A 13,445-nucleotide genomic window follows, 5' to 3' on the forward strand; every position below is an offset into this window, starting at 1 on the left:
TGGAAACCCATTTAGGAACGTGGAATTCACAAAGGCAGAGCGGGCGGGGTCAGGCCGGACCTCCCGCCGCGCCCGTGCCTTCTGCAAACCCTGGCGGGGCTGAGACTGCGCCTCCCGGCGCGACGGGTGCGGGAACCGATGCGGGGCAGTGGTGGCCCGCCGCCCCTCCGTGGGCCGGGCGGAGCGGGCCGCCCTCACCGGCATTTGTAGCCGTCGCGGCCATTTTGGCTGAGGGCTCGAGGACAAAGCCACCTGGAGACCCCGGGGGAGGCGTCATCTGGGCACGGTTGCGTAGGAGCAACGTTCGCGCGGCGCGTTGCCGCCATTTCTTTCTGAGGGTCTGTGTCCCTTCGGCTGGCAGCTCTTGGTCGTTGGCCAGCGGGGTGGGCCCTCGAGGGGCCGGCTGCCGCGCTCCCGGCCTTCCGGCCCGCACCCCGGCCCGGAGGCTGCTTCTGGCGCGGGAGGCTCCCCGGACCCCGACCCGGCACTTTCCATGGCGCCGCCTCCGGCCCCGCTCCCCGTGGGGGAACCGGACGCTGCCGGGCGCGAGCGGAGGAGGCCGGGCGCCGTGTGCTTCGCGGACGTGGCCGTGTACTTCTCCCCGGAGGAGTGGGGGTGTCTGCGGCCCGCGCAGCGGGCCCTGTACCGGGACGTGATGCGGGAGACCTACGGCCACCTGGGCGCGCTCGGTGAGGCCCCGCCTGCTCGCCTGGGCCACCTCCCCGCCCACCCCGCCCGGCCTCCGGGCCGGCTCGGGCAGTAGGAGGCCCTAGGTCTGGGAAGTCGGGACCGCAGGGGGAGGGCCTCCCGGCAGCGTGGGGTTTGCGTTCTCCTCCCCCAGGGTTCCGAGGCACCAAGCCAGCCCTCATCTCCTGGGTGGAGGAAGAGGCCGACCTGTGGGGCCCGGATGCCCGGGATCCGGAGGTGGGAGAGTGTCTGACGGCAGCAGACACAGGTGAAGTATTGGGTTCTGCGTCTCCTGGGACCTCCTCTGGGCCTGACCCATCCTGCTCCCCTGTGCCAACACCTACCCTGCTCCTCATTTTCTTCCCTGAATTGCTTTCCCAGCAGAGGTTACCATGCCGGCCTCAGCCTAGCTGCCGGGTTCAGCCCAGTCCTGCTGGGCTGCAGGACCCTGCCTACCTGCGTCTCCAGCGAATCTGTGCCCCTCACCACTCGTTGGTCCCTAAGCTCCTTTGAGCTTCACATCATCCCTCCTGCCATTTTCCTACCCTCTAGCTTCTCTGCCGCCTTTTGTTTCAGTTTTCTTTCTTTTGGTTATATTTTTGTGGCGTCTCCATTCTCTTGGCTTCCATTGTTTTCTTTCTGCAGTTCATCCTTGCACCGTATCCTGTCCCTGTGTACTTGTCAACGCCAGCCGCATTCATCCCTCTCTTGTACTGTTCCTGCTGCCTGGACGGCATCCTTAAACATCCACTCCTCCTCCGTGATCCAGCAAAAATGTCCTCCCCTCCCCCATTTCCCTAACTCTGAGGTAGAATGCACGGTGCCCTGTTCCTTCCTTTTTTGTCTCTGCGTCTTTTCTGTCCTCTGCAGCTCAGGAAAAGGTGTCACTCTGAGCTTCCCCGCCTGTACTGAGCCGAGTCCCAGAGGCAGCAGTGGTGGGTCCAGAAGGTGGCTCTGTATCTAAGAGGCTTCTCTGTCACCATTTGGGGTTTGGCTTTAAGGACCAGGACAAGCCAGAGTCTGAGCTCTCTCTCCCCTTACCTCCCAGCAGATTCCAGAAACAAGGAAGAGAAAGGACAAAGAGAAGGGACTGAGGCACTAGAGAAGATCCTCTCTGCGGAAGCTCGGCCTGCTGGGCTGACGACTCTGAAACACCCTTCTGCTGGGCTCCCTTATGGCTTGGAGCAGCCATCCAAGGCACCTCGCCGGGGTCGCCCCCCACTCTGTGCCCATCCCCCTGTCCCGAGGGCAGACCAGCGTCATGGCTGCTACATGTGTGGGAAGAGTTTTGCCTGGCGCTCTACCCTGGTGGAGCACCTGTACACCCACACGGGTGAGAAGCCCTTCTGCTGCCCTGACTGCGGCAAGGGCTTTAGCCAGGCCTCCTCTCTGAGCAAGCACCGGGCCATCCACCGTGGGGAGCGGCCCCACCGCTGCCTGGACTGTGGCCGGGCCTTCACCCAGCGCTCTGCCCTCACCACTCACCTTCGGGTCCACACAGGCGAGAAGCCCTACCGCTGTGCCGACTGCGGCCGCTGCTTTAGCCAGAGCTCTGCCCTCTACCAGCACCAGCGGGTCCACAGTGGCGAGACTCCCTTCCCCTGCGCGGACTGTGGCCGTGCCTTTGCCCACGCGTCAGACCTTCGGCGCCACGTGCGCACCCATACGGGCGAGAAGCCCTACCCGTGCCCAGACTGTGGGCGCTGCTTCCGACAGAGCTCCGAAATGGCAGCCCATCGGCGTACCCACAGTGGTGAACGCCCCTACCCCTGTCCTCAGTGTGGCAGGTGCTTTGGCCAGAAGTCAGCCATGGCCAAGCACCAGTGGGTCCATAGGCCTGGTGCTGGAGGGCACAGGGGCCGGAGTGCCGGCGGGTTGCCTGTGCCCTTGGCCCCTGGCCAAGGGGAGCTGGACCCACCTGTGGGCTTCCAGCACTACCCGGAAATATTCCAGGAGTGTGGGTGATGGTGATGGTCTGTAAGATGGCAAGGCAAAGGGTGAAGGTCTAGGCATTGCCTGAGGCCCAGGATTAGCTCAGGGGCTTGAACCTCTGTGGCAGCTCCAGGGAGGTCATAGAATTCTGGACAAGAGGTGGACCTGAGGGACGAGTACCATCTTATCTTAGGCCTTCACAAGCTTGATCTGTTGACACCTTGCTCCCAGATTCTAGAAGCCCCTTTTGCTGAGTTAGGGCTCAGGTAAGCACTTCCACAAGACATCCACTGTGGGGGAAGAAAAGGCCCGTTTCTCAGCCTAGACGTGTCAAGAGGATTGAGGTAGAAGAGAACTTTATTCTACCCGTTGTCTTTTTACTGCAGGGCTTAAAAACTGATGGCCATGTACTGAATCTGGCTCGCAGCAACATTTAAAACATTACTTTTGGCCCAGCCAGCATTTTCAAGTGTCCCAAATTCTTGGTTAAGATTTAAAAGGATATTGCACGCAAAAATTCAGGTTTCTGGGCTCTTTTGAAAAATCCAAAGATTTGGCAACTTGACCTGCGCTCCCACGAAACCTCAATTGGCAGGAGCCTAGGAGCAGCTGTCCAGCACGCCCACCACTCCATGTCACCTCCTGACTAGCATCAGCTGGCACTTGTCATTACTTGTCCATGCCCCTGGGTAAAGCAGGCCCTCTTTATCTGGCATTTCCCCCTCATTTTACATGACCTCTTGGTTTCCTCTAGTCATTTGAGTTTGCAAACCGGTGCACAGCATTCATGTTCTCCTGAATCAGGGATGCAGGTAGCATGTATGTGAAAGGGTGGCAGGAGAGAAGTAAAAGCAGGCTTTATTTCAGATGTTTGCTGTATCACATTCTCTGATTTACAAAGTACTGTCTTGTCCGTCAACTCATTTTGTCCTCATAACCACCCGAGGAAGGAACCATCTTGCTTGGAAAGGACAGTCCAGGAAAAGGCTGTCAGGATTGTATATTTTGCCCCAGACCACGTGGTATCTCTGTCAGGCCACGGTAGGACTCTCAGCTGACTGGCAGTTCCTGTGTTTGAAGAGACCCAGTCTTTCTCGGGTCACCCTGGGAGAGCCCTTTTGCTCAGGCTTTAAGCCACCCTCGAGCCAGCAAGGAGGGCTTCGTCATCTTTTTGAACTGGAAGGGATCTTGGCTTTTCCATCCTTTTTTCATCTGGGGACTCTGAGACTGGGGGAGGCCAAACAGCCTGTCCAAGGTCACATACAGAGTGATATTCCAGGGTTCTTGGTCTACAGCTATCTTGACCACAGCACTCCTGAGTTCCTTGCCAGTGTCTCAGCCAAGGTTCTGGAGGCATCTGCTCACTCCCTATAATGGCTCCCAAGCAATGACCTGGACTAGGGACAGAGGAACCCAGTATCGGTGAAGCCCAGGCACAAGACGACTGACAAAACACACATAGCAGAACAAGGCAAGAGAGAAACCAGCCCAAGATGAGAGTTCCAGGGCAAACAGAAGCAAAGCTTGCCTCTTCTCCTTTTTAAGTACTGCCCATCATGAACAAAGGGGTCAGGCCAGGAACATGTGGGATTAGCAGCCTAGGGACCCGTGCTCATCTTTGTTCCCAAGCTGTATCACCTGTGACTCCATTATCCATCTACTACCAGTTCCTCTGTGGTCAAGTCCAGCCTTGCCCAGGTGATGAAGCAGCCAGCCAGGAGCGGACCTGCCTCTGGCCAGGATGACCCTTCACCTTCACCTCAAGGAGTAATACCAGGGTCTTGTGTCTTCTGCTAGCCTGTATGCACTTGCTTTCTTCACCCAACTCAGCCCCAGTCGTGTCTGGCCTACGTTAGGAAGAAACCAGATTTGTTGTAAAGGAAGAGGTAGAAAATTTGGTGAAAAGACACTGTTCAGGTGAAGTAATCAACCAACTTGATTCCAACTTAATCTTCAAATCGGACCCCACCAAGACCTGACTTACCCTAAATTTTACTGGGAGGATTGGCTCATGCGCCACCTTGTCACAAGGGGGACGTGAAGTGAAAAGAGCACCTTGGCAACAGGAGCTACATTTGTATCAGCTTTTAATTCCCTAGAGAAGCCAGTGTACAACCCTTCCCTTGCCTAAACCCTCAGCACTGCCTGGGGAAAGCCCAGCCTGCAACACCAGTTGTCAGCTCAGCTTCAAAGCCAGATCTGGACCCTGCCCGCAGCTTACCAATTAAAGGTACCATAATTGCTACTTTCTCTGAGTGCTTTGAAGTTTGCAAGGCTTGCTTAGGGGCCCCAAACCAGACCCAGCTCCTCTGCTTCCTGCCTTTGTGACCCAACGTTCCACCATTTAATCTAATTAAAAAAATTTTTTTTTTAAAACATTTATTTATTTTTGAGAGACAGAGAGAGACAGCACAAGCAGGGGAGGAGCAGAGAGAGAGGGAGACAGAATTTAAAGCAGGCTCCAGGCTCGGAGCTGTCAGCACAGAGCCTGACGCGGGGCTCGAACTCACGGACCGCGAGATCATGACCTGAGCTGAAGTCGGCTGTCTAACCAACTGAGCCACCCAGGCGCTCCTAATCAATTTTTTAGTGTAATGAAATAACTTATGGCTCAGCTTCACTCTGTTCTCAGCTCCTCATTTCTTGGCATGGATACCGCCACCGGGGATGGAGCTCCCTTTTCTCTCTGCTACCACAGGTCTTTGAGGCTCAGAGCCTGAACAATTTAAGCCAGGAAGACAGTTTTCCTAGGGCTTCCTGGTGCATCAGGAGAAATGCTTGTCTGCACTGGACAAAATGAGCCCCATCCACGTAGCTAGAGTGAAAGGTCGAGGTCATGACCACGTGACCCATTCCTAGCTTGTCCAAGGCATGTAAAATAAGGACAAGTATTGACTTGAGCTTTTAAAGACCCCTAAACAGTTTTGAATGTTTATGTGCATCTTTCTAGGAGCAGGATGTGCAAAGATGTTTACAAGCCAAAGAAGCAAAAAACCTGCTCTAGGGCAGTTTTTTTTTTTTTTTTTAATGTTTATTTATTTTTTGAGAGAGATGGGAGTGCGAGTGGGGGAGGGTAAAGAGGTGGGGAGACAGAATCCAAAGCAGTCTCCAGGCTCTGAGCTATCAGCACACAGTCTAACACAGGGCTTGAATTTGTGAACTGTGAGATCATGACCTGAGCCGAAGTTGGACGCTTAACTTAGCCATCCAGGTGCCTCTATGCCAGAATTTTTTCAAAATAAGGCCTTTCTGCTACAGAATCCCATGCAGTAACTTTAAAATGTAGCTAGCTTCCTGGGTTCTGTCTCTGGCCTATTGACGTTTATTTATTTTTGAGACAGAGAGAGACAGAGCATGAACGGGGGAGGGGCAGAGAGAGAGGGAGACACAGAATCGAAGCAGGCTCCAGGCTCCGAGCCATCAGCCCAGAGCCCGAAGCGGGGCTCGAACTCACGGACCGCGAGATTGTGACCTGAGCTGAAGTCGGACGCTTAACCGACTGAGCCACCCAGGCGCCCCAGTCTCTGGCCTATTGAATCAGAATCTCCTGGGATGGAATCTTATGCCTGGTAATGATGTGCTGAGCAAAACATTACTTTCTAGCTGCTCTTAATTTTGCAAAATGTGTCAGGTCAGACGATGACCTAGCCATATACAAAGACTCCCATTTTCTTTGTTTGTCTCAAAGGGGCCTGTGCCATGGCTGAGCTTTTCCTGGGGACCTGAAATCTTGAAAATACAGGGGCATCTCTTGTAGCATCTGACAGAAGGCCTCTTAGAGGGCTTGTCTGTTGCATGCAGGGAAATGACAGTTCACGCAGAAGCCCCCTCACACTGAGAAACTTCGCTTGGGTGTTGGCCAAGTTGGCTGGACCATAAGCCTTGGCCGCACAGTCAATAGCTCTGCCCCACTGCTGCTGCACACCAGGGATGATGCTGTGGACAAGGTGCCCCCCCCCCCCCAATTCAGGACACACACACAGCTCTTCCTCACCAGGGCACAGTGATAGAATAAGGTCTGTGGACTCCTGCCTTGGATTAGTTGGTGCTGGGTCAAGTTGGAACCTGCATCAGAGGATTCCCTGTGCTTAGAGCCTCTCACTGCTATGGCTGGTTGCTTCTCAAAGGTCCATTGCATGGATAGGACTGGTACTGGAGGAGCCTACCGGGAAGTCAGCCACTCTCACTCTAGGCACTAGTAAGACTGAATTTCCATGGGGAAATGCTGGTGCCAGAGGAGCCTGAAGCCCTGGCCTGACTCCTGCTACACGTGGGGCCTGTGGAAAGTATAGGCGATGGGACCACTTCAGAGCTGTGGCTGGAGGCCTCGCCACACACTTTGCAGGGAACAGCTACTCTCCTGTGTAAATTTTCTGGTGGGTAAGCAGCTTGGCGGTCAGAGAAAAAGCGTCTAATGAAGGAGACTTGTTCTCATTTGTGTGAGTGCGTGAGTAGTGTATTCTGCCCACGTGGACCATCTAGTGCTGGGCGGTGTGAGCCATCCTTGCCAAAGGCTTTAGGATAGGTGTGGAGGTGGAAGCTGTTCCTCTGGAGGGGAAACTACTCCTGCTTTATTTCTAGGAAGATAATTGTGATTCTACTTGTAAGCCTGCTTTCTCTAGGCTTTTACCGCTTGGAATTCTCCAGATTCTTGTTCTCATCTCTTTCAGGAGAATAGAAGATGCCATCTTTCCTCCTAACCACTTTCTTCCCTTCATTTGTCTGAGAAGGCAACAAGAAAACACAATCATGGCTCCTGATCATGCATACAGAGAGAATTTGGCTCATCAACTGTCAAGAACACTACCAAAATAGTTTCAGCAGCAAGGGTGAGAGAAAAAAAAAAAGGGACAAGCATTGGATCCTATGAAGTTGTCTTTCCAGAGTCACTTTTTCCCTGATTCAGAGCTGCACGTAGGGCAGTGTTCCTCAGGTTCCCTTCCTCTACAAACTTCTATCCCAAGTCAGACAGGACTGGAGAGTTCTTAGCTCCCTTAAAGGCCAGATGGTTCTCTCCTTCTCCTGAACTCCATCACCCTCACGTGGAAGTAACTCCCATAGGATCCCTGTCTCCCTGTGAGAAAATCCAGGAACTAGGGACTAAGGATCCCACTTCAGGGAAGGTGGAAGGGAGAAGCAGGTGATAGAAAAGAAAGCCGCCTCCTTTCTGCGGGAGGATCCGCCAACTGGCCCTGTCAGCACCAGAAACGTGTGGGAGAAAGGAAAGTGCTGGGAAAGGAAGTATGCGGGAGACCGGGGTAGGAAGGTTGTGTGTCTCCAGGTCCCTGGCTTTCTTCAAAAAGGCGAGACAGAATGAAAGGTAAATAGGGGCGGGAAAAGTTCTGAAAGCATACGCCCGACTCTAAGGCAGACGCCAAGCACCTCCCACTCAGCCCGCTGGCGCTTCTGGCCGCGGGGGTAGGTGGAGCCAGCCTGCGCCCCCTCCACCCAATCAGAAAGGTGCCTCGCATTCCCTGGCGACCATGACTGCCTAGCAATTGGTGTAGAGGGAGGAGGCGGGACGATCGAGCTCTACCGGCCAATCGCTGTAGTCCCTGGGAGGTAGAGGCCGTGTCTCTGGAAACCGGAGGCGGGGCTGTTTCCCTGGCAACGATCCTAGCCCTCCCGGAGGGGGTAGGGTGGAGATTAGGAGGAACCGAGAGGGGAGGGGGCCAGGAGGAGTCGGGGTGGGCGCGCTGATGTGGAGAAGTAGAGTTCGGGTTGGGGGTGGGAGGGAGGTCCCAGACTCAGGAGCACTAGACGGGGAGTCCGTCCAGGTTCCCGAGGCGCGGCCGGAGCTGACCCTAAGGCCCGAGAGGGGAGGGGAGCTAGACACCGCCCCCGCTGGCGCCGGGAAGCGTCGCTCCTTCTCGCTGACCTTGGTCTCGCTTGTCGCCTCGCCCTTGGCCACAGGCACTGACGGACGCAGGGCTCTTGAGACGGATAGATAGGCTCCTGGATGGACGGAGACCTAGGGCACAGCACACAAAGTGCCCCAGCCTTTGCCGCCGGCTCCAGGGCGCCCCGTCATCCCCCACCTCAACCACGGGGGCCATCCAGCCCAGGGTTAATGCCAACGAGTTTCCACCTCCAGCCGCTCCTAGAGAGGCCGTGGCGCTAGCCAGCGGGGGAAACTGGCCGCGGACGGACACTTCCTGTGCGGGAGGGGGAGGGGGTCGGACAGCCGCAGCCCAGCCCGGGCTGGGGGGCCAGACGGCGGGGTCGCGGGCGGGGAGCGACGTTCGGGGGCGGCAGGGCGAGTCGTGAAGACCCTCATCTCCGAGGCCACGACGCAAGGGGGCCTTTGAGGGCCCCAGGGCAAGGCGAGATCTTGTGGGTGGGGGCGGGGCCGCGGGTAGGGGAGGGGCCCGGCCGGCCGGAGAGGCCCAGGGTCAAGACGTCCGGCCTCAGGGGCCCGGGCTGGGCAGCCGGGTCCCCTGGGCGGCGCTGAACAGGCGGGCGGCGAGGGCCCGGGTCTCCGGGCACTCAGGCCTGGTCGCAGGATCGTCCGCCATCGCCGCCGCCGCAGCACTGGGAGCCGGCGGGGATGGAACGGGAGGCGTCGCCGTGGGGCCTCGAGCCCGGGGATGTGCAAAGTCCTGATGAACTGGGGAGCCCTGAAGGGTCCCTCAAAGGTGAGGGAGGGAACGCCTCTCCGGGGAGCGTGCCTGGGAGCGGGAGAGGGGGCTGTGGGCCGTGGGAGGGGTAGAGAGCCGTGGGCTTGGACACTTGGGACTTGGAGGAGGCGGGGGCGGGGACTGGATGTCCTGGGTCGGCTAAGGGGGAGGTGGGAATTTCAGCACTTGCTCAAGGGCCAGCGACCCTGCTGGAGGAGGAGGGAGAGGTTTGTGACAACTAGTGCTGGGACCAAATGACCTTCCAGGCCCCACGCAATATGGGTTTTCTGTAATTCTCTGATCCTGCAGGCAACGTGAGTGAGAATGAGGAAGAAGAAATGTCTCAACAAGAAGGCACTGGGGACTATGAGGTCGAAGAGATACCCTTTGGGCTTGAGCCCCAGAGCCCTGGGTTTGAGCCACAGAGCCCCGAGTTTGAGCCCCAAAGCCCCAGGTTTGAGCCTGAAAGCCCAGGTTTTGAGTCCCGAAGCCCTGGGTGTGTGCCCCCAAGCCCTGAATTTGCACCCAGAAGCCCTGAATCAGATTCTCAGAGCCCTGAGTTTGAGCCCCAAAGCCCTAGGTATGAGCCCCAAAGCCCTGGGTATGAACCCAAGAGCCCTGGATATGAACCCCGGAGCCCTGGGTATGAACCCAAGAGCCCTGGATATGAACCCCAGAGTCCTGGATATGCACCCCAGAGCCCAGGATATGAGCCCCAGAATCCTGAGTTCAAAACCCAAAGCCCTGAATTTGAAGCTCAAAGTTCCAAATTTCAGGAAGGTGCAGAGATGCTTCTGAATCCGGAGGAAAAGAATCCCTTGAGCATCCCCTTGGGAGTCCATCCCTTGGACTCCTTCACCCAGGGGTTTGGGGAGCAGCCCACAGGGGCCCTGCCCCTAGGGCCACCTTTTGAGATGCCCACAGGGGCCCTACTGGCTACACCCCAGTTTGAGATGCTCCAGAATCCCCTGGGCCTAACCGGGACCCTTCGGGGGCCAGGCCGGCGGGGTGGCCGGGCCAGGGGTGGGCAGGGCCCTCGGCCTAACATCTGTGGTATCTGTGGGAAGAGCTTTGGGCGGGGCTCCACCCTGATCCAGCACCAGCGCATCCATACGGGTGAGAAGCCCTATAAATGTGAGGTCTGTAGCAAGGCCTTCTCCCAGAGCTCTGACCTCATCAAACACCAGCGCACCCACACGGGCGAGCGGCCCTACAAGTGTCCCCGTTGCGGCAAGGCCTTCGCTGACAGCTCTTACCTGCTTCGCCACCAGCGCACCCACTCTGGTCAGAAGCCCTACAAGTGCCCGCACTGTGGCAAGGCCTTCGGTGACAGCTCCTACCTCCTGCGGCACCAGCGCACCCACAGCCACGAGCGGCCCTACAGCTGCCCCGAGTGCGGCAAGTGCTACAGCCAGAACTCTTCCCTGCGCAGTCACCAGAGGGTGCACACCGGGCAAAGGCCCTTCAGCTGTGGCATCTGTGGCAAGAGCTTCTCGCAGCGCTCGGCACTTATCCCCCACGCCCGCAGCCACGCTCGTGAGAAGCCCTTCAAGTGCCCTGAGTGCGGCAAGCGCTTCGGCCAGAGCTCTGTGCTGGCCATCCATGCCCGCACCCACCTTCCAGGCCGCACCTACAGCTGCCCCGACTGCGGCAAGACCTTCAACCGCTCCTCCACGCTGATTCAGCACCAGCGCTCCCACACGGGCGAGCGGCCCTACAGGTGCGCCGTGTGCGGCAAGGGCTTCTGCCGCTCTTCCACGCTGCTGCAGCATCACCGGGTCCACAGCGGGGAGCGGCCCTACAAGTGCGATGACTGTGGAAAGGCCTTCTCGCAGAGCTCCGACCTCATCCGCCACCAGCGGACCCACGCAGCTGGCCGCCGCTGACCTGGGACCCCTCCGGGGGTGGGGAGGCAGCGGGCTGAAGAGAAGGAGACGGGAAGCTAGAGAAACCTTTGGAAGGAATAGTGGAAAAGCTGGAGGAGGTTGGAGGAGTGGAGGGCCAGGGTGGAGGAAGTCACGAGCCCTGGAGACTTATGGGAAACGGGCTATGGAGAGGGGTTGGAGAGAGGCCAAGCAGGCGGTGGGAGGCTCTGGGAGAGATCCAGAAAAGAGGTCAGCAGAGATCTGGCCTCGGCAGCAGCATGCCCCTTGGTGGGTGCCTGGCTTGGCGAAGTGCTAGGCGGGGAGGGGGGAGGGGGGAGGGTTACTTAGAGCGGGGTAGCTTAGATTGGTAGCTACTGAGACCCTCGTTGAGTCAGGAAGGGGTGAGGGTAAGTGGGGTGGGGAGTGGGACCCTGGGGTGGGGCCTGGGCCTCGGTGCAAACCCCAGCCTCCCTTGTCTTCCTCAGGCTTTGGAGCCCCTGAATTTGAGTTCAATAAAAACCTTTATGTGGTAAAAGACTTGTCCTTAAAATGTGTGTATGGACAGTGCCCTGGGCAGTGGGAGACACTCGGTGGCAACTATACAGTGAAAGCCATAGGGCCTTGTTTGGGAAGTGCTTTTATGTTCCACGTGTCACGAGAATCTTATAATCCGATGCCCCAGAGACATGACCTTCCCATATCTTCCCAGGTTCATGTCTCCTGCTTTGAATCCTGCACACGGAGGGGGCTCAGTGTGGGAGGTGCGAGAAAGCCTTCAACTTTGTGGGATATCCCTCTTACCAAACAGAGGGTCTGGTCTGTCCTTGGACCAGAGAACAGACCCTGTTCTCGTATCCAGGCCTAGAGCCTGGGTTCCATCTCCATCGCTCTCTCCTCTCCCCAGCGGGAACCTCTAACCATCACTTTGGGCGGACCCTGAATCACCAGAACTGCAGGGAGTGTGTGCAGTTCCGACCCCACCTGTAGGGGGCACGTGTGGGACCAAGCGTGAGGATTGGACAAGTCTAGCCTTTAAAACCCACCCACCTGGGGCACCTGGCTGGCTCAGTTAAGTATAGGACTCTTGATTTGGCTCAGTTCGTGATCTCGCCGTTTGTGAGATAGAGTGTCGGGCTCTGAGCTGGCAGTGTGGAGCCTGCTTGTGATTCTCTCCCTCTTTCTCACTCTGCCACTCCCCTGCCCTCTCTCTCTCAAAATAAATAAACTGAAAAAAAAAAAAAAAAAAAAGACCCACTCCCCAAGCTGTGCCTGATTTGCTACAACTCTGCCTGTTTTGGGGAACCCCTAGACCGATTGGGGTCACCTTGCTCCCACCCCACCTTTAGCCTACTTTTCTTTCCTAAGCCTCAGCCCTCCTAACACTTGGCTCTTAGGAAAGGATGAGGAGTTGGTGCTGTGGGTGAGCCTGGGAGCTCCTGGGGCGTACGTAGCCTGCCTTTACCTTAGTTGAGTAGGACAGGCTCTTTCATTCTTTTTTCACGCATGAGGAAAATGAGTTTGCAGAGCTGCTCAAAGTCACTGCATGGATAAGAGGCAGTGAGACTTTCAGACCACGTCTGCCTGGCTCCATCGGTCCCCGGTGGCTCGGCCACGTAGGCAGGTGAGGAATCCTCGCTCTATGAGGGCTCTCGGGCCTCAGAATCCTCACCTCACCCCCAGCCCCACGCCCGTCTATAGGGCCTTATAACTTGTCAGAAGCAAATAACTTCTCTAAGCACATTTCAGTTCAGCGTCTCATGTTCTCCAAGGTTTAGAAGGAGACTTAGAGATTATGCGGTTCAATGCAGTTTGGTTGTATTTAGCGTTTTTTTTTAAAGTTTTAGTTTTGGAAGTGGGACATTATTTTTCAAGTAACATCTCTTGGTCTTTTAAAGACCTTTGTAAACTTTATGCACATTCTTGTACAGACATCCTACCACACAGAACTTCAAATATTAAATGAAATATTCCACCTCCCCCATTTGATAGACTTCATATATGTACCTATACGTGTTAAATAGAACTGCATTTGACCACCTGACATAATACATTTATAGACATTTGTTTTAACATTTATTCCAGTTATACAATTTAATTTTCATATTTCGGAGTTGATTTTCTTTTTCAACTCCCAAACGTGTTTGTGGGCCACTGAAAGCTGGGAGGCCCCGGGCACGGTTCATTGATAAAGTAGCCTATATGCGATTTCCAGAACTTTAATATATTAAAGCAGATCAAATGACAGGGGGAGACTCAGCTGCTCCGCCCCTACCCCTCTCTTCCCCGTGAGAGCTCCTGAGGTACCTTCAGATCCCAGGTGGGACAGGCCAAGCCCAGAAAGGGC

General features: G+C 56.3%; 2 protein-coding genes across 2 annotated transcripts; both read left to right on the forward strand.

Moving 5' to 3' along the window:
- Positions 1 to 391: 391 nt before the first annotated feature.
- On the forward strand, positions 392 to 4,867 carry LOC121022235 (zinc finger protein 764). The gene is made up of 3 exons (XM_040463232.1): positions 392 to 689; positions 842 to 955; positions 1,739 to 4,867. The coding sequence occupies exons 1-3, from the start codon at positions 494 to 496 to the stop codon at positions 2,650 to 2,652; spliced, it is 1,224 nt and encodes a 407-aa protein (XP_040319166.1). The 5' UTR covers positions 392 to 493; the 3' UTR covers positions 2,653 to 4,867.
- Positions 4,868 to 8,952: 4,085 nt separating this feature from the next.
- ZNF768 (zinc finger protein 768) lies at positions 8,953 to 11,638 on the forward strand. Its single transcript, XM_040463231.1, has 2 exons — positions 8,953 to 9,254; positions 9,546 to 11,638. Exons 1-2 carry the CDS (start codon positions 9,167 to 9,169, stop codon positions 11,120 to 11,122), a joined length of 1,665 nt encoding a protein of 554 aa, XP_040319165.1. The 5' UTR covers positions 8,953 to 9,166; the 3' UTR covers positions 11,123 to 11,638.
- Positions 11,639 to 13,445: the final 1,807 nt, after the last annotated feature.

Source organism: Herpailurus yagouaroundi, unplaced genomic scaffold (assembly GCF_014898765.1).
Source record: "Herpailurus yagouaroundi ecotype Mexico unplaced genomic scaffold, PumYag 379, whole genome shotgun sequence".
Classification (NCBI taxonomy): Eukaryota; Metazoa; Chordata; class Mammalia; order Carnivora; family Felidae; genus Herpailurus; species Herpailurus yagouaroundi.